This window comes from Echiichthys vipera (genome assembly GCF_963691815.1).
Source record: "Echiichthys vipera genome assembly, chromosome: X".
Classification (NCBI taxonomy): domain Eukaryota; kingdom Metazoa; phylum Chordata; class Actinopteri; order Perciformes; family Trachinidae; genus Echiichthys; species Echiichthys vipera.
The window spans coordinates 45976744-45996655 of record NC_139825.1 but is presented as its reverse complement, the minus strand read 5'-3'; the positions used below and the strand labels follow the sequence as shown (position 1 = coordinate 45996655).

The following is a 19912-nucleotide window of genomic DNA, read 5'->3' as shown; positions in this document are numbered from 1 at the left end:
GACTGTGGGAGGAAACCGGAGAACCCGGAGGAAACCCACGCAGACACGGGGAGAACATGCAAACTCTACACAGAAAGGCCCCAGTAGGGATGCGAACCTGGAACCTTCTCACTGTGAGGCGACAGTGCTGACCACTACACCACCATTTAGTCTTTATATATTGTATATATACTGTTGACTGGTCCTCAAGCAACACAATAATAATATGTGAAAACAAATGAATCCATAAACCTAATACTTTATAACTCAAACTTGGCAGCCTAGATTTCTAAGAAAAGATGATGCGTATGTGGCCGTAAGCATGTACAGTACCTCTCAGCTAGGCCTCTCTTGGTTAGTCCGGATATAGTGATGGGGTCAAAAGGCTCCTCGGTGCCTGAGATGGTGATACCCAGAGGGCCTCCGTACCTCTTCAGCTCCACTGTGTAGATGATGCTGCCTGATGTCTCCTGCTCATCTGATACAAACACACACACACACACACACACAGACATGCACAAGTTATTCTAACATTACGACTGCAACTAACTAATGAGACTTCCTGGCGTATGTTGCTCATCTGAGACACACAAACACACAAACTAGAACCTCTTTTGCTTGATTCTGCATCACGTTGACTGTTCATGTGAAATGCTTGAAAGGCATTTCATTACAGAAGTAGGTCAAAACTCTTCCCGAGACGCTGGTGAGGAAAACACAGTTTCCATGGTAACCAGGTATAAGACTGCCTTGTCATCATGTAGCAAGAACACACTATGTCTGCATTTTACCCCATGCGTCTGTGTGCATGTGATCATGTCCTCTTAGTCATATTCTAGCATGATTACACAATCCCTCACTGTGTGTGTGTGTGTGTGTGTGTGTGTGTGTGTGTGTGTGTCTGTGTGTGTGTGTGTGTGTGTGTGTGTGTGTGTGTGTGTCTGTCTGTCTGTCTGTCTGTGTGTGTGGTGTTTCAAAATTACATCAAAACACACAGTAGGGGACATCTCTTCCCGACAACCTGGACGCGTTAAATCACACAAATCCATGATGGTGGCTGTAAAATCAGTAACATGTGCACAAGGGTCCTTAGCTGGATTAAAGCTCACACATTAGACCACTACACCAGCAATATATCATCTTCCTACACATTATACTATACTAACTATATCCCATACATGCATTTGTTGATCTTTGTTTTGTTGTATGATAACTCTCCCACTGGAAATCAATACATATGCATGTAACAGTCTCGGATGATAATTCTCCATGAGTCCATGAGTTGTGGACAACATTTCCACCTGGTGGCTTAACACTGTTAGTGCAGCTCCTTAAAAACTGATGTCTGTTGAGCCGTCGAACGTTATCTAATCAAATAAAACACATTTGGAAATGTTTCAGTTGTTCAATGACCCATCCCTCACATCATGACTATCTAGTTTATATACACTGGAGATCAAAGATTAGAGAACAAGTTATTTATACTTGATTCATTCTTAAAGACCGAATATCCACTGTGGCTATATCACTGCTGTACTAGCATGTTTTTTTTTGTTTTTTTAAATAACCGAGGCACAAGTCACAACAAAAACCTTTATTTTGTGAAAAAGCAATAACAGGAAGTGCAGAGGCCCTTGCTTTGAATGACTTCAGCACATCTGCGCCCACAGGACATCACTAGTTTCTCACACTGCTCTGGTTTGATCTTGGGCTGTTCTTCTTGTCTCAGCCACAGTTCAGTAACTGAAGTGGGTTTCTTAGACATTACTTTGTTGCCAAGGATTTTCCATAGATTCTCTATGGGGTTTAGATCTAGACTCTGGTCCGGCCATTTCACTTTTTTAATATTCTTAGCTTCAAGGAACCACCTAACCCGTTTTGCACTGTGACAGAGGACATTGTCTAGCATGAAAATTGCAGCTGATTGGGAGACAATTGCAGTGAAGGTGTTGCATGTTGGCAAAGGAAGGTTCACATAAACATTCACATTCACCCTGCCATGTAGCTGTACAAGAGGCCCAACTCCTGCTGCAGAAATGATCCCCCAAACCATGACATGACAATGCTAAAGTTCAATTTTATCATTATGTTCCCTGTCAGACTGGGCACCACTGAACCAAAAGTGTCTAAAGAAGTCAGTTAAATTTCGAGGAGTAAGGGCGTGATCACACTGTCCTTTTGGCCGCAGCAAAAACCGTTTTTTCAGCTAAAGCCTAGTACCTTTAAGACATGTGAGTGCACCCGCTCCGCGCTCAACTGCGGCCAGCGGACCGTCCACGGCCCGCTTGAAAGAGGTGGGCTTTAGCGGAGCCGTTTGCACATGTACGAGCACGAGCGTGCGCACGTGTACGAGCACGAGCACGAGCCCTACGGCTGTAGCGTTATGTCCGCCTGTTCGGACATGTAAATAGAAGGACGGACCATGCGCGGACATTTAACAACAACAACAATGGTGGTGAAAGGTTCACGTTGGTGTGATCAATGCGTGTGACGTGTTACGGCTTGATGGCGTATGGACAGCAAGAAGTATTGGCCGAGGCCCTGGCAGTGTGAGTACAAACGGGGCTGGGGCGCGGGGGGGAGAGGGAGGGGGGGCAAGTACCCTAAAGTCCGGGTCGTGGTCCGGGAGGACAGTGTGAGCAGACCCTAAGTGTCAGAGTCCAGATCTAAACCCCAGAAACTCTGGAAAAACCTAGGCAACAAAGTAATGTCTAAGAAACCCACTACAGTTACTGAACTTGAATGGACGCAGATCAAAGCAGAGCAGTGTGAGAAACTAGTGATGTCCTGTGGGCGCAGATGTGCTGAAGTCATTCAAAGCAAGGGCCTCTACACTTCCTATTATTTATATTATAATATATATATTAAATATTATCCATAGGTGACTTGGCTGGGAACCGTAGGGTCGCTGGTTCAAGTCCCTGTGTGGACCATTTATGGAGCGTGGACTGGTGGCTGGAGAGGTGCCAGTTCATCTCCTGGGCACTGCTGAGGTGCTGTTGAGCAAGGCACCGAACCCCCAACTGCTCGAGGCGCCGGCAGCTCCCTCGCTCTAACATCTCTCCTTAATTGCATGTATATAGGTCCTGTTTGTGTATTTCGGGCCTGTGTGTGTAATGATTAATATTGAGAGTGAAAAAATTCAATTTCCCTGTTGCGGAATAAATAAAAGTAATTGTTGTTGTTCTTCTTCTTCTATATATATATATATATATATATAGTATTCCAGAATAAATCAAGTATTGCTAATTTGTGTACCTGAGTTGTCTTCGTCTTTGCGAATCTTTAGTTTGACCAGTTCCTCACACTGCTGCAGGATCTGCTCCGCATCGTCTTTGGAACAGTTCTCCAGTCGGATGTTGTCGATGGCCAACAGCTTATCACCGGGCTCCAGCGTCCCTGTCCTGAAGGACAGACAGAGACAAAGAGGTGGAACCAGATACGATCGCTTCTGTCATGCTTGTCCTACAGCATCCTTTGTCATATTTCCGCCAAACTCTACTCACCAATGGCACTTTTAATTAGTAAGTATACTGAGATCAGAGTAATACATAGGCTATCGTCAATTACGATGCACGTAACCACAGAGTTGGACAAATAAATTAGAAGAGAGATGAGAACAACACATGATACCTACAAAAGAATATAATAGTAAAGATACCTGTGGGCCATGCTTCCCTTCTTGATGTCAGAAATGATGAGGGGCTCTCCTGTCTTCTTACTGGCTGTGGAGGGAGATGACATCAAACTAAACAGCAGCAGCAACAACCAAGTAAGTTGCTGTCAAATATAAAATAAAGTATTACTGATAATAACAACAAAGTGTAACAGTAATATCACATGAAATCATCAACACCAAATAGTGTCAGGTTGCATGTGTTTTGACATAATGGAAGGAATGTTGAATGTGTAATTATTTATTTATTTATTTATTATTAACTGTATTTGCACTCATTGCAAATCAAATACTCTTTAACAAACACTGAGACTGAAAAAGGCAAAGCATGTTGGTGTTAATGGCAAATAAATAACCCTTTTGTCACAGTAAATATATTTTTTTCAGTGTGTTGCCCTGTAAAATATTTCTCTCTTTCAGCTGTGGACACTTGCATTCAGAAGATGGCACCATTGCACCGTTCTGTCTCAGACACAGCCACAGTACAGCATAATGCTCATAAAGTGGCATTATGAAGTAAAGCTCAAGCCTTATTCACCAATCTCTTTTTCACTTTGATGTATACAAAAACTTTCCATGCATGAAATTGTTGGGAGACCTTTTTTATGGTTAAAATGAGACATGTAGCTTCATTGAACGCCTTTAGAGGTTACAGTTTCATAATGTATTAGTTTAAAACATTTTTAATTGTGTCTATTATTTTGAGGTTTGTGAACTTTATGTCACGGCGCGGTGAGGTTTGTCCTGTCTTTGGGTTTTTTGTTTTGTGCATTTCCTGTTTTATTTTGAAAGTAATTCTCCAGGTCACTTGCCCTTCCTTTTGTATGTGTGTTAAAGTGTCCTCTAGGAGTCTAAACGTGTGTTAAAGTGCCCTCTAGGAGCATAAACGTGTGCTAAAGTGTCCTCTAGGACCCTAAACGTGTGTTAAAGTGTCCTCTAGGAGCATAAACGTGTGCTAAAGTGTCCTCTAGGAGCATAAACGTGTGTTAAAGTGCCCTCTAGGAGCATAAACGTGTGCTAAAGTGTCCTCTAGGACCCTAAACGTTTGCTAAGGTGTCCTCTAGGAGCCTAAACGTGTCTTAAAGTGCCCTCTAGGAGCATAAACGTGTGCTAAAGTGTCCTCTAGGAGCCTAAACGTTTGCTAAGGTGTCCTCTAGGAGCCTAAACGTGTGTTAAAGTGTCCTCTAGGAGCATAAACGTGTGTTAAAGTGCCCTCTAGGAGCATAAACGTGTGTTAAAGTGCCCTCTAGGAGCATAAACGTGTGTTAAAGTGTCCTCTAGGAGCATAAACGTGTGTTAAAGTGTCCTCTAGGAGTCTAAACGTGTGTTAAAGTGCCCTCTAGGAGCATAAACGTGTGCTAAAGTGTCCTCTAGGAGCCTAAACGTTTGCTAAGGTGTCCTCTAGGAGCATAAACGTGTGTTAAAGTGCCCTCTAGGAGCATAAACGTGTGCTAAAGTGTCCTCTAGGAGCCTAAACGTGTGTTAAAGTGTCCTCTAGGAGTCTAAACGTGTGTTAAAGTGCCCTCTAGGAGCATAAACGTGTGTTAAAGTGTCCTCTAGGAGCATAAACGTGTGCTAAAGTGTCCTCTAGGAGCCTAAATGTGTCTTAAAGTGCCCTCTAGGAGCATAAACGTGTCTTAAAGTGTCCTCTAGGAGCATAAACGTGTGCTAAAGTGTCCTCTAGGAGTCTAAACGTGTGTTAAAGTGCCCTCTAGGAGCATAAACGTGTGCTAAAGTGTCCTCTAGGAGCATAAACGTGTGTTAAAGTGCCCTCTAGGAGCATAAACGTGTGCTAAAGTGTCCTCTAGGACCCTAAACGTTTGCTAAGGTGTCCTCTAGGAGCCTAAACGTGTCTTAAAGTGCCCTCTAGGAGCATAAACGTGTGCTAAAGTGTCCTCTAGGAGCCTAAACGTTTGCTAAGGTGTCCTCTAGGAGCCTAAACGTGTGTTAAAGTGTCCTCTAGGAGCATAAACGTGTGTTAAAGTGCCCTCTAGGAGCATAAACGTGTGTTAAAGTGCCCTCTAGGAGCATAAACGTGTGTTAAAGTGTCCTCTAGGAGCATAAACGTGTGTTAAAGTGTCCTCTAGGAGTCTAAACGTGTGTTAAAGTGCCCTCTAGGAGCATAAACGTGTGCTAAAGTGTCCTCTAGGAGCCTAAACGTTTGCTAAGGTGTCCTCTAGGAGCATAAACGTGTGTTAAAGTGCCCTCTAGGAGCATAAACGTGTGCTAAAGTGTCCTCTAGGAGCCTAAACGTTTGCTAAAGTGTCCTCTAGGAGCATAAACGTGTGCTAAAGTGTCCTCTAGGAGCCTAAATGTGTGCTAAAGTGTCCTCTAGGAGCATAAACGTGTGCTAAAGTGTCCTCTAGGAGCCTAAACGTTTGCTAAGGTGTCCTCTAGGAGCCTAAATGTGTCTTAAAGTGCCCTCTAGGAGCATAAACGTGTCTTAAAGTGTCCTCTAGGAGCATAAACGTGTGCTAAAGTGTCCTCTAGGAGTCTAAACGTGTGTTAAAGTGCCCTCTAGGAGCATAAACGTGTGCTAAAGTGTCCTCTAGGAGCATAAACGTGTGTTAAAGTGCCCTCTAGGAGCATAAACGTGTGCTAAAGTGTCCTCTAGGACCCTAAACGTTTGCTAAGGTGTCCTCTAGGAGCCTAAACGTGTCTTAAAGTGCCCTCTAGGAGCATAAACGTGTGCTAAAGTGTCCTCTAGGAACATAAACGTGTGTTAAAGTGCCCTCTAGGACCCTAAACGTGTGTTAAAGTGTCCTCTAGGAGCATAAACGTGTGCTAAAGTGTCCTCTAGGAGCATAAACGTGTGCTAAAGTGTCCTCTAGGAGCCTAAATGTGTGCTAAAGTGTCCTCTAGGAGCATAAACGTGTGCTAAAGTGTCCTCTAGGAGCCTAAACGTTTGCTAAGGTGTCCTCTAGGAGCCTAAATGTGTCTTAAAGTGCCCTCTAGGAGCATAAACGTGTCTTAAAGTGTCCTCTAGGAGCATAAACGTGTGCTAAAGTGTCCTCTAGGAGTCTAAACGTGTGTTAAAGTGCCCTCTAGGAGCATAAACGTGTGCTAAAGTGTCCTCTAGGAGCATAAACGTGTGTTAAAGTGCCCTCTAGGAGCATAAACGTGTGCTAAAGTGTCCTCTAGGACCCTAAACGTTTGCTAAGGTGTCCTCTAGGAGCCTAAACGTGTCTTAAAGTGCCCTCTAGGAGCATAAACGTGTGCTAAAGTGTCCTCTAGGAACATAAACGTGTGTTAAAGTGCCCTCTAGGACCCTAAACGTGTGTTAAAGTGTCCTCTAGGAGCATAAACGTGTGCTAAAGTGTCCTCTAGGAGCATAAACGTGTGCTAAAGTGTCCTCTAGGAGTCTAAACGTTTGCTAAGGTGTCCTCTAGGAGCCTAAATGTGTCTTAAAGTGCCCTCTAGGAGCATAAACGTGTGTTAAAGTGCCCTCTAGGAGCCTAAATGTGTCTTAAAGTGCCCTCTAGGTCACTTAATTTCCAACATGAAACTTACACAATCTCTCCTCAGTAGCCTAAAACTTTTGAACAGTAGTATATATGAACATAAAAAGTAAATAGATACCCAAATACAGTAATATTGACACATAGACATTACAGCCACACAGACATTTCTCTCCAGCTTTAACAGCCTTCACTCTTCTGGGAAGACTTTTCATTGAATTGAGAAGCTGACTGAAGGGATTTGTTCCCGTTTAGCTTGAGGAGTGATGGTGAGGTTGGCGCTGATGCTGGGTGATGATAAGGCCTGACATGTGATGGTGTTGAAGACATGGCTCTGTGAAGGCCAGACAAACACTTGAGTTATTATTGTTTTTATTTATTTATTAAGAAAAAGTTTTTTTTAATGTTTATCTTAAAAGAACAAAAACCTGCACGTTTTTACTTTTGTTAAATTGATGATTTTGTTACTTTAACTTGAAGCTTTCGAGTCAATATTTTTTTTTATAGAAACAGCAAAAGGCGTGTCATTTGAGTTGTGTTTAGTTTTATGCAAAATAGACACACGAGAGTCTTTTAGCCCCTTTTCTTGTTCAATCTCAGATCTCTTTGTAACGTGTAAATGAGGAGCTCTTTTCCAAAACGCTATAAATCCATTTTAATAGTTTTCAGGAAAATCACATTTTTACCCAGACCCACACATTTGGGTAATATTCAGTTTCTCTGGTCAAAATGTTTTTTATGGCTCAGTCTGAACATGTTGAACGGACGGACGACACAAAAAACTCTCCCGCTTCAGAGCGCCGCCATGTTGGATCGCATAGAACGCTCACTGAACTCTGATTGGTCGAGAGGACGTATCGCGTTTAGGCTAAAAATAGGCTTGGCGCTGGTCGCGGTTTGGAAAGGAACTGCATCTTGAGACCATTTTAAACAAGGAAATATAGAGATTTGGCAGAAACACTGATGAAGCAGTGAAAAGGTTCTGTATACAGCAAAGTGGCTCAAACTCATTTTTTTTTAATTTGGCTTTTATCTCGTTTTGGAAAAGAGCTCTTCATATGTTAATGTTCAGTTTGTATTAGTAATACTGAAATGGATTCTCCTCATGTTTGTTGTGTTGACACATTTGACTAAATCTAGTTTTTATTTCTATTTCAGTTAACTGAAAAGATTTTTTCACACCAAGTTTCAGTTCACTGTAATAAACTTGCTCAGAAGTGGGAAAACTGGTCTTTGTGCATGGAGCATTTTCATGCATAAATAAGTAAAAGGCCTGCCACAAAGTTGGAAGGACAGTACAGTCTAGATGTAGAAATATCATTGTATGTATTTATATTTTACTTAATGTGGCCAGACCCAAATATCACCCATGTGCAGTATGTCCACATACTTTTGAACGTTAGTGTAATAACCAATATGAAAAAATGTGTGTGTGTGTGTGTGTGTGTGTGTGTGTGTGTGTGTGTGTGTGTGTGTGTGTGTGTGTGTGTGTGTGTGTGTGTGTGTGTGTGTGTGCGTGTGTGTGTGTGTATGGTGGTTATAATACTGACTGTTGGATTTATGTCTTCACTCCAATATTATATATATATATATATATATATGTTGCGGTGAAATTTAAAGATTCTGTCAGCAGTTCAAAACAAAAAATAGATCATATAAAGTTAAGAGTGTGCTTTTGTTAGTGTGTGTGTGTGTGTGTATGTGTGTGTGTGTGTGTGTGTGTATAATGCATAATACTGACTGTTGTATTTATGTTTTCACTCTAAATATTTAAAAATGTGCCGGTTACGGTGCAATTTAAAGATTCTGCCAGCAGTTCAAAACAAAAAATAGATCATATAAAGTTCAGTGTTTTGTTTGTGTGTGTGTGTGTGTGTGTGTGTGTGTGTGTGTGTGTGTGTGTGTGTGTGTGTGTGTGTGTGTGTGTGTGGTGTGTTCCTACCACTGATGGTGAGACCCAGCTCCACTCCCCGTTTCTTCGGCAGTTTGACGTGGAACGTACCACTGCTAGGCACCACTGACTCTGCGATACAAACACATGCGGAAAAAGACATTATTACAAAAGAGCAACAAATAAGTCTTCATCCTGCTTAACATTTGTAATTACAAGCCATTCAGCTCTTGCTCTTATCTCCTCTTTATTGCTCTTCTCCAGGGCAAACAGGGACTTCAAATCCTCACTGTTTGTCTGCATGAGTCATAAGTGAAACAACCGTACATGCAGGCAAAAACATGACGAGGGCAAGTTGTGTTCACAGCGACCGATTGACACTTCTTGGAACAGCTCCTCGCTTCAGGATCCTCCCCAAGAAGCTTGTAACATTCACACACACTGCGATCTTGATGGTCGAGTTCATTAAGTGTCCATCAGGTTTTTAATCTTTACATCAAAGTGTTTTAATTTCATGAACAGTTGATGACAGCTGCAAGAAGTGGATGATAAGTAAATTCCTTTCAACGGCGTCAAACTTAATCCGAAAGACGGAATTGACTGCATCAACTTTTGGGGTTAATGGTAGGGAAAGAAATCCTGCTAATTAAAGAATAAATGCTCATTTAACCACAATGTCTGTTGCTTTCTGTCACATCTAGTTAATTGTTTGATTTATTTTACGTTAGCTTTATTTTATTTTATTATGTTTTTATGCTTATTGTCACTCTGATCCTTTCCCATCTTTGTATTAAAACTGTTGCACAGTAATTTCCCTCGGGATAAATAAAGCTTCTTGAATCTTGAATCTTGAATCTTTCATAATTACTGCTGGCTATGTTCTCATCTCATCTCATCTCATCTTCATCCGCTTATCCAGGGTCGGGTCGCGGGGGCAGCAGCTTTAGCAGGGGACCCCAAACTTCCCTTTCCCGGGCCACATTAACCAGCTCTAACTGGGGGATCCTGAGGCGTTCCCAGGCCAGTGTGGATATCTAATCTCTCCACCTGGTCCTGGGTCTTCCCCGAGGCCTCCTCCCAGCTGGACGTGCCTGGAACACCTCCATAGGGAGGCGCCCAGGGTTCATCCTTACTAGATGCCCAAACCACCTACACTGGCTCCTTTCAACGCAAAGGAGCAGCGGCTCTACTCCGAGTTCCTCACAGATGGCTGAACTTCTCACCCTTTCGCTGGCTATGTTAACTCGTTAAATTATGCAACATTCAGAAAGTCAATAATTTAAAAAAAACAAAAAAAAACAACACAATTCATAACTGCAGAGAGCTACACAGCTCAATTCAAGTCTTAGTCTGGACAAATCATAATCATAACTGCTTTATTGAATGGATGGAACCACATTGAAATGCTTTTCCAACGTCTTGGTGTAAACATGAAGTGATGGATGCGTGGTGTTTTATAAACTGCATACCTAGTGTATTGTATGTACTGTTGAAATGTTTTGGCAATGTTTGCTCTTGTGCCTTAATCTGTATTCATTTCTAAAATCCACTGTTTTAACTGGATGGTTTTACTGGAGCCTCCTCCAGTTTTACGAGTCTGCTTTGCGTCAAGCTGTCACAAAAAGCTTCCGTGAGGAGTTTCTGACCTCTTTTGCTAAAGTGCCATACAAACCTGGAGATGCCAGGCCCTGCAGCGAAGCGCCGTAATAATGCTGTCCGTCCCTGTTCATGCTGTCTGTGCAAATTTGTACATTCTCCAACAAAACTACTGCTTGCTAATAGATCATGCACAGTGAACAGCTGCTTTATGTTCTTTAATTATACTCAAGGAAAATTGAATTGCAACAGCCCTCACAGGTATCCGACTAATTACAATATCCCGCAGATTACATGAGCTATAATAGAGCCACACGGAAATGATACAGAGTAGTAAACCAGATAATTATAGCAGATATCTGGGGGTTAGGTTGATAGGTGGACTTTATTTAGGTAGTCTATTTTCTTGTGATGATCTGTGTGCGCACAAATCTATTTCCATGTGTGTGACACTTGGACAGCTGACCAGAAGACGTGACTACAAGGAGCCATGTAAGCACGTTCAATTTAGCTTAGCATCATGAAAAGGCCCTGTGCATATTTTGTCAAGAGTATAAATACTCTGCATGCCATGCTTCAATAGTATCAAAGAACTGTGTTTGCTGCTGTTCAAGGAGGAACCTGTCTTGTACCTCTAAGACTGCCCTGAACAGAAGGTTAGCACGACGACTTACAGGAAAAAGCACTAATAAAAAGACAGTAAATAAGAAAAAATAGCTAAAAAGTGCGGAAAGGAGAGAGCGCAACTGTTGCTCGCTGCCGCTTGACACAGCTGAGGACACACACAGCGAAGATGCTGTGTGTGTCCTCAGCTGCTTTCGCGTCCATCTTTCTGAAAGGCAAATCCTATCAGAGGTAATATGATGTAGTGATACAAAAGTCACCATCACAAACCTGCTACATCAAATTCTATCTCCAATGTGACTTTATTGGTCAGTGCTGCGTCTCGGAGAAGCTGGTTGGCCTCCTCAAGTGTACCGTCTTCTGTGGGGATCCCATTGATTGACAGGAGGCGGTCTCCAACCTGCAACAGGCCACACCTGCAACAGGAGTTATGGTGACGTCAGAAAGATTGGAAACATTTGTACAAAGGTTTTTTTATTTAATTTTTTATTTTTAGTGATTCCAGGATTGGCGTCACTTGTCAATGCACTGGTTAGAAGAAGAAGAAGAAGAAGAAGAATTACTTTATTTATCCCGCAACGGGGAATTTGAATTTTTTACTCTCATTATTAATCATGTTACACACACAGAGGCCCAAAATACACACACATGCACAGACAGGACCTATACATGCTACTAAGGAGAGATGTTAGAGGGAGGGGGCTGCCAATGACCGTTGCCCGGTTGGGGGTTAGGTGCCTTGCACTACAGCACCTCGGCAGCGCCCAGGAGATGAACTGGCACCACTCCAGCCACCACTCCACACTCCATGAATGGTCCACACAGGGACTTGTACCAGCTACCCTACGGTTCCCAGCCAAGTCACCTATGGACTGAGCTACTGCCGAGTCTGCTCTACTATGGTCGATTTTTTAAACACGAGGAACATGGGGTTAGGTTGAGGCAACAATCAACTTGGTTAGGGTTAAAAGAAAACAGTTTGTAACCTCATTAAAGGTACGCATGGGACAAAAAAACGTGGTTTCCTCGATGACAGTCAAATCTTTGTCACTCTTAATTCTGGCGCACCTGCTCTGAGCGTTGAAATTGGCAACGGACGGGTTTACAGTTGAAAGCATGGTGCCTTTCACAAAGATGATCATGAGAGCCTTGTGCATCGATTTTAAACCCCAAGGGCCGTGACAAAGTGACGGTATATGACGCTCTGGGAATGGGCATGTTGTCATGATATCCCACAATTATGTCTTTTAATATTTCCCACTTTTTAGCTGTAATGCTTTTGGGCTTGTAGGAAACTTAAGAGAGGGATTTTTAGTAATTTGTCTTTTAAGGGCGCACTCACACTGTCCTTCCGCACGGCACCAAAACCGTTTTTTCGGGTCAAGCCTAGTGCGTTTGACCAGTGTGAGTGCACCCGCTCCGCGTGACCACTGCCCGCCTGAGAGAGATGGGCTTTTGTAGAGCGCGTTTGCACATGTACAAGCACGAGCGTGCGCACGTGTACGAGCACGAGGCCTACGGCGGTTCTGACGTCATTTATGTGCGCCTGTTGGGACATAGAAAATAGAAGGACGGACCATGCGCGGACGTTTAACAACAACAACAATGGCGGCGAAAGGTTCACGTTGGTGTGATGCGGAGGTGGAGTGTTTACTGCAGATTTGGTCGATGAAAAGATTCAAAAACAGTCGACAAGACGCACAAAAACTCTGAGGTCTATGGAAAGATTTGTAAACAAAGCGCACATTGCGATGACGTCATCAATGCGTGTGACGTGTTACGGCGTGATGATGTATGGACAGCAAGAAGCATTTGCGCGAGGCCCAGGTAGTGTGAGTACAAATGGGCTGGCCAGCGGGGGAGTGGGAGGGGGGACAAGTACCCTAAAGCCTGGGGCGCGGTGCGGAAGGACAGTGTGAGTATTATTCTGCTTTTGTTCTTGTTGATCTTTTTAAACTACCACTTTGGCACTTTTGCACTTGACTTGCATCCTCATTTGTCTTTGTATGTGCAACCTGTCTGTAACACTGTGTCTTGTTTCTTTTTGTGTCCTGACCATGTCTACTTGAGACCCTTCAGATCCTGTGTCTCAGTGAGATCACATATACAAATAAAGGTTAAATTGTGTTTTCATTTTTAAAAATAAGACCTTTTCTGAGAAACTGTGACCAGTTTTGGGCCCTACAATCTGGGTTTGAACTAGTTCTTAGGGACCTTCTAGTTATTTAAACAGCCTTTTTTTTTTCAGTGGGTGTGATATCCCTAAAGAGATCTATGAAATAGACTTTGGGAAACGTCTAGAACGGGTTATGGGGAGATGGGTAAAGGTTTGACAAAAGTAGTACTGTCAGAGTTTGTAAAGCCATCAAAAGAGGTATTCAATAAGGATGTGTCTGAGATTATCCAGTACTTCAATCTGAATGGTTTGTAATGTTTCCTCGAAGCGGAGCAAGATGATGGTCTCCAATAACAACCTGTGTAGTTATTTTCTGTGCCTATTCAGATGTGATTACCCCTGGGCGTACAACGCACCAAGAGGGGAAAGAAAGACTCAAGCATGTAGGTGTACTAATCTTCAGTATTGTCCCAATAATGTTATATTCTTTAATTAATTTTACATTGACAGATGACGCCAGAAGGAGCTTCAGACTCCCTGCTGTGTCACTTTTAGCTACTGTAGCTTTCAAATGCCGCTGTTTGGATATTAAAGATTTGAGACACCCCTAAAGCTGACATAAGCTACATAAAACAGTTCTGCAATGAAAGAAAAGCACATTAGCACTGACTTTGAAATTAATTAATTATGTAAATACCTTTTGTTTGGCTAAATGTGAAGGTTGTTGACCTTTTTATCCTTGGGTTGTTTTTCTATGAACTCTACTCAAGCCCCAACCACAGCGATTTCCTGGTTGATTCAAGGAGGAAGTGCCAAAAACCGCACTTCTCCGCGTTTCCAGTAGGAGTAGTTTGCACAATAGAGCAGTTTCCAATGACCCCCATGTTAAACAGGTCGTTTTCACAGCATAATTAAACCTTTTTTAATGCCGTTACACCCAACCCATCCTAACTGCAGTAACTTTTTTGTGCGTATGTGCGGCTTAAGGGTCAAAATTCACACCTGCGGTTCATAATTGGTGCACTAAACTGAAACAAGAGCCATATTATTAAATGATAGTAAATGATTAAAGTAGTTATCCTTTAACTGCCCAAGGAGACTTCTGACAGGAGGGAATGAAGAGGAAGTGATTTGTCTCACTTTAACTAGGCTTCACCTTCATGCAGCTACTCCCAGGTGTATGGGATTTTACTTTTCTGAATGAATGTGACACACACACACACACACACACACACACACACACACACACACACACACACACACACACACACACACACACACACACACACACACACACACACACACACACACACACACACACATTTATCCACCATTAAGCCACGGGCCTGCCAAGTCTCCTGTTTTCCCATTTTTTTGTTATCTTCATCCCTTTGTTTCTCCGTCTCCTTGCTCCATTTTTTGTTTTTGTATAGTTTGGAGAATAAACTCAGTTCAGTCATGAGCCTCATTCTCATTTATCTTATCTTCTCATCTTATTTTTTTGCTCTTTATTCCTTCATTTTGCGGTTTTCATTCTTTGTCTTGCCCGAGTAGGTTTCATAACCCAGACTCAATCTGTAGTTTGTATACTCAGGGTTTATGATTGTGTTATATCAAGATGAGAATGTGACCGTATGCCCAAACACACACACACACACACACACACACACACACACACACACACACACACACACACACACACGGACACACAACTCCCTTAGTACAGCATACCTGAGTTAATACAAATGAGTGTAAGGCTAAAGCAGCACGTCTTGCTCTGTCACCTAGCTCCCTAGCTGTGTATTGCTAATGTAGCATCAATTGTATTACTTGTTGAAACATTATCTGCAACATATTTTTAATCAGCAATGTCTTTGTATGAATTTTGCCTTAAAAATGTCAGCTATCTCTAGAAAAACCCATCTTCAAACCACTATTCACTGAATCATGTCTTACCTTTCTAGTTAAAATGTTATTATTTATTTGACACCCTTCTTGCGCGTCAGTTTTACATTAAAAATGTAATGTGATTATGGTGTTACGATGGGCTCCATCTCTCTTCCAGATGACATGGTGGTGTTTGACCTACACAGCAGTACTGGCAGTTAGGATGCAAAGGATCCGGGGCCGCATTCACAAAACATCTTAAGGCTAAGAGTAGATCCTAACTTGCTGATTTAGAAGTAACTATTAAAAATAAGGGACGTTTCACTCCTAATTTTAGGACTCCTAGCTTTTTCAAATAAGTGTAATTCACAAAACATTTAGCGCTAAAAGTAGCTCCTAAATCTATACAAACATAGGAGTCCTCTGGAGGACTCAGAGTAAATGAGGAAGGAACTAACATGGCTGCTGCATTTTGGAGAGATTAAATGATAGTGAGCTTTTAAAAAGGTATCGCCTTAATGGAGATGGCATTATGTACGTACTAGAGTTGGTCAGGGATGCCGTCACATCAACAACCAATGAAAACTACCAATATCCTCCCAGATTAAAGTTGGTACAACTCTCCGCTGTTTGACCACAGGCAAAATGCAGCTGTGCAGCTCAGATGATCTTTGGCGTCTCCCAGCTGTCGGTCAGGAGGATTTTGTTCCAGATGATAAACGTCCTATCCAGACCCCACACAGTGCTGCAGTTCATTCACTTCCACATTCAAGTGTTTCTGTCATAAATTCCCTCTTAGGGCGCACTCACACTGTCCAGAGGTGGGCTTTTGTAGAGCGCGTTTGCACATGTACGAGCGCGTGCACGTGTACGAGTACGAGCACGAGGCCTACGACGGTTCTGAAGTCATTTATGTGCGCCTATTCGGACATAGAAAATAGAAGGACGAACCATGCGCGGACATTTAACAACAACAAGAATGGCGGCGAAAGGTTCACGTTGGTGTGATGCGGAGGTGGAGTGTTTACTGCAGATTTGGTCGATGAAAATATTCAAAAACAGTCGACAAGACGCACAAAAACTCTGAGGTCTATGGAAAGATTTGGAAACAAAGAGACACATCGCCATGACGTCAATCAATGCGTGTGACTTGTTACGGCGTGATGACGTATGGACAGCAGGAAGCATTTGCGCGAGGCCCAGGTAGTGTGAGTACAAATAGGCCTTGGGCACGGGGGGAGAGGGAGCGGGGACAAGTACCCTAAATCCCGGGGCGCGGTGCGGAAGGACACTGTGAGTACGCCCTAAGGGACTCGTTCCCTCTCAGCCAATCACTGTGGCCATAGAAGGGATGAACATGATGTCATCCATAGTAACGAGGTCAACCCCGTCTGATTTTAGGGGTCCCTCCCACCCCTGAGGAAAAGTTGGGAATAGGTTTGAAGAAATTACTCTGAACTAAGAACTTTAAGTGCTCCTAGCGCTACAAGAAAATGTTTTGTGAATACGGCCCAGAAGTGGCTGCTTTATTAGTGTTTTCTGAGGACTGCTACAGTACACATATTTAAATTCATTTGAAATCCAAATAAGCATTTATAAACAACTTCCAGCAGCAAAAAAGCATGATAATTATGGGTTAAACCCTTAGGAAGGAAGATGCCCTTGCTGGTCACTGTTGTGTAATTAAGGGCGGTGTGAAGAGGTTTATTTGGATTCATCAGGAAGGGAAGGTATTTATCGATTCATCCAGCGTGGGCGAGGGGAAGCTAACTAATTAGTGTTGTTAGCGTGGGCATTAATGGAGGAGAGAGTGTGGCCTAGGGGTGTGGAAACACACCCAGCACTTAGAGATGCTGTTATACGATGGGAACATCAATCAGTAGACACACACATAATGCAGACATGAAGTTGTGAACACATATGTGTGAATCAGCATTGTGAGAACACATGCGCATGCCGATATTTGGAAAACCCCTCCTACACTCTTGTACACAAAGTAAATGGTTTAAAGTGTTTACACACCCACACATCATACTGAGCCAAGCAGAGCTGTTAATACACTGCAAGCATCAGTATCACACCCACACACAAACACTAACATTGACATGCACACAAGAAAAGTAAGACAGCATTAAATCCAACACACACACAAACACACACACACACACACACACATATATATTTATCCACCATTAAGCCATGAGTGGGTGACCTGCATTATTATATGTCAGTCATCTTCATTACTTTAATACTCATTCTACTGAGGAGTAAATGGCGTGGGAACACAAGTGAGAACTAACATTAAAATACGCACAAGTAAAGCTGCTAATGTTAAACACAAAAACATGTGTGTAAATATGTGTGTGTGTGTGTGTGTATCATGATAATATACAAATAACTTTAGTTGTGCAATAGATCCGCCAAAGCTGGCAGTTTGTCTTTTTTGTTGATGTTGTAGTGTCGAAAAGTCCAATTCTTATATATTTTTAAAGTTGTTGTGTCTAAAAGGTTATTGACTACAGAGCAAACACACTGTTAAAGACCGTAAAGATGTCATGTGCAATTCATTCATGCATGGACGCGTGTGCTCACCTCTCTGCAGAGCTGTCGGGCTCTATGAATCGGATAAGTGGGGGTGCAGACAGCGTTTCAGTGGCGAATATTCCTCCCTGCAGCTGGACACCAAAACCATTGAGCGGGTCGCCTGTCAGGACGACCTCACTGGTCTCTACGTGAACCACCTGACCGCCCGGACCCACTGAGCTGGATGCCAAGGACACTATGCACACACACACGCACACAGACACACACACACACACACACACACACAAGATTGATTTTTTTTATTACTAATTAGCCTTCAGAAAAATTACATTATAGTACACAGGGAGACGTGCTGAGCTTACAGGAGCTTTTGTGCTCTTTCTTTCTCTGCCGTCGTTTGAGCAGCGAGTTACGTGGACTCATGGGGACTGTAGGCCTGGGCAGGGTGCTGGAGCTCTGGCTGCTGGGGCCCGATGTAGTCGTAGAACCAGGAGAGAAACTGGCAGATACCAGAGCTGCATAAAGAGAGTGAAAAGAAGTTAATGAAGTAAATACCTCTTCAGAAGGTTTTTGCCTATAATTTGATACAGTGTGATGCAGTATTGTTCAGTATCTGTGAGGGACGTGTTTCTACCACTACACAAAGTTTTGGATAAACTAGCAAGGTGGAAACATCTTAACTTTTGGTGTAATGTTAGTATGTGGGAGTAGATGAGAAGCTGCATTTGCCAGAAGTCTAGTTTCACCAAGTAGCATAGAAATGTAAATACTTCCTCCTGTGTTTTTAATCAGGTCATGTGTTTTAAGCTGCTGCACAATGGACATTAACACAGGGAAACAGATATAAAGTAAAATAAAAGTCTGATGAACAGATGCGTCTGTGTTTGTGTTCTTACACTTGCAGTAGTCGAGGCTGTTGATGGTGTTATTATTTGAGGCGGTCCACGACTTGTTGAGGGTGGCGCTTGTGTTGCAGAGGGTGGAATTTGACGGGTGACAGTAGTTCACACAAGGGTCCCAGGAGTGGGGATGATCCGACTTCTGAACCTTCACTGGAACACACAAGAAGGACTGTGTTAGATAGATAGATAGATAGATAGATAGATTAGATAGATAGATAGATAGATAGATAGATAGATAGATAGATAGATAGATAGATAGATAGATAGAAAACATATTTATTTATCCCCGAGGGGAAATTAGGTCATCGTAGCAGCGGTGCAAAACAATCAGAAATACAAAATATAAAATACAAGAAGAGTACAGTACCACAAATTTAAAACACTATATTACAATATACTATGTGGATTTAAGGTGCAAGATGAAGAGAGAAAGGTGCATTTTTCATTACAGTGGTAGGATTTAAGTAATAAGTCACTTAAATTATGTGAGTGTGTTTCCTGAGCGTTGCTGTGAAGCGTTGTAGAGTCTGATGCAGCAGGTAGGAATGATTTCCTGTGCCGTTCTTTAAGCAGCGAGGTTGAAGGAGTCTGCTGCTGAAGCTGCTCTTAAGCTTGTCCAGGGTTTCGTGGAGGGGATGGGAGACATTGTCCATGATCACCAGATCAGAGGACAGTGTTTCGACTTACATTTATTAGAAGCTAACCCTTGTTAACTTGTCTAACAGCCCAACGTGGTCTCATGGGAGGGCGTATAAATAGCACGCCACTTTTCATGACTTGCATGACATTTCGCGTGCATGTCTACGCATATTAAGCTTTTCGCGTGTCAGTTAACGCCTGTAGTTCCCCAGGGTTAGGGTTAGGGTTAGGGTTAGGGGTTAGGGTTAAGGGTTAGGGGTTAGGGTTAGGGTTAGGGTTAGAGTTAGGGTTAGGGGTTAGGGTTAGGGTTAGGGTTAGGGTTAGGGTTAGGGCATTTCACGCCCGTTATTTCAGCCATCCTTCACATGAAATATTGATTTAAAAACAACCCTCTGACAGAAAGCTCCACCACTTCGTATTTCTCCCGAAAGTAGCGGAGAAATACGAACACGTGGGATTTCCCTCAATGACATTTGTGCATGAAATGACAAAGCCATCTCTGCACTATACAAGTCAATTGAGACTACATGGCGTGAAATGACACGCAAAAAACAGGACATGCGTTGTAATTATACGCGAGATGGCTTAAGAGAAATAGCG

At 42.7% G+C, this 19912-nt stretch overlaps 1 protein-coding gene across 1 annotated transcript in view; it reads right to left on the bottom strand.

The window, feature by feature from the left end:
* The window catches only part of grip2b (glutamate receptor interacting protein 2b), a gene marked incomplete at both ends in the record, with an annotated part of 243580 nt that overhangs the window by 16174 nt on the left and 207494 nt on the right, over nucleotides 1-19912 (bottom strand). The window contains 8 exons of the mRNA XM_083939969.1: nucleotides 313-457; nucleotides 3238-3383; nucleotides 3641-3704; nucleotides 9056-9136; nucleotides 11495-11640; nucleotides 17820-18006; nucleotides 18134-18286; nucleotides 18668-18823. Coding sequence (XP_083796095.1) covers nucleotides 313-457; nucleotides 3238-3383; nucleotides 3641-3704; nucleotides 9056-9136; nucleotides 11495-11640; nucleotides 17820-18006; nucleotides 18134-18286; nucleotides 18668-18823 — 1078 coding nt within the window. The remainder of the gene's footprint in view (nucleotides 1-312; nucleotides 458-3237; nucleotides 3384-3640; nucleotides 3705-9055; nucleotides 9137-11494; nucleotides 11641-17819; nucleotides 18007-18133; nucleotides 18287-18667; nucleotides 18824-19912) is intronic.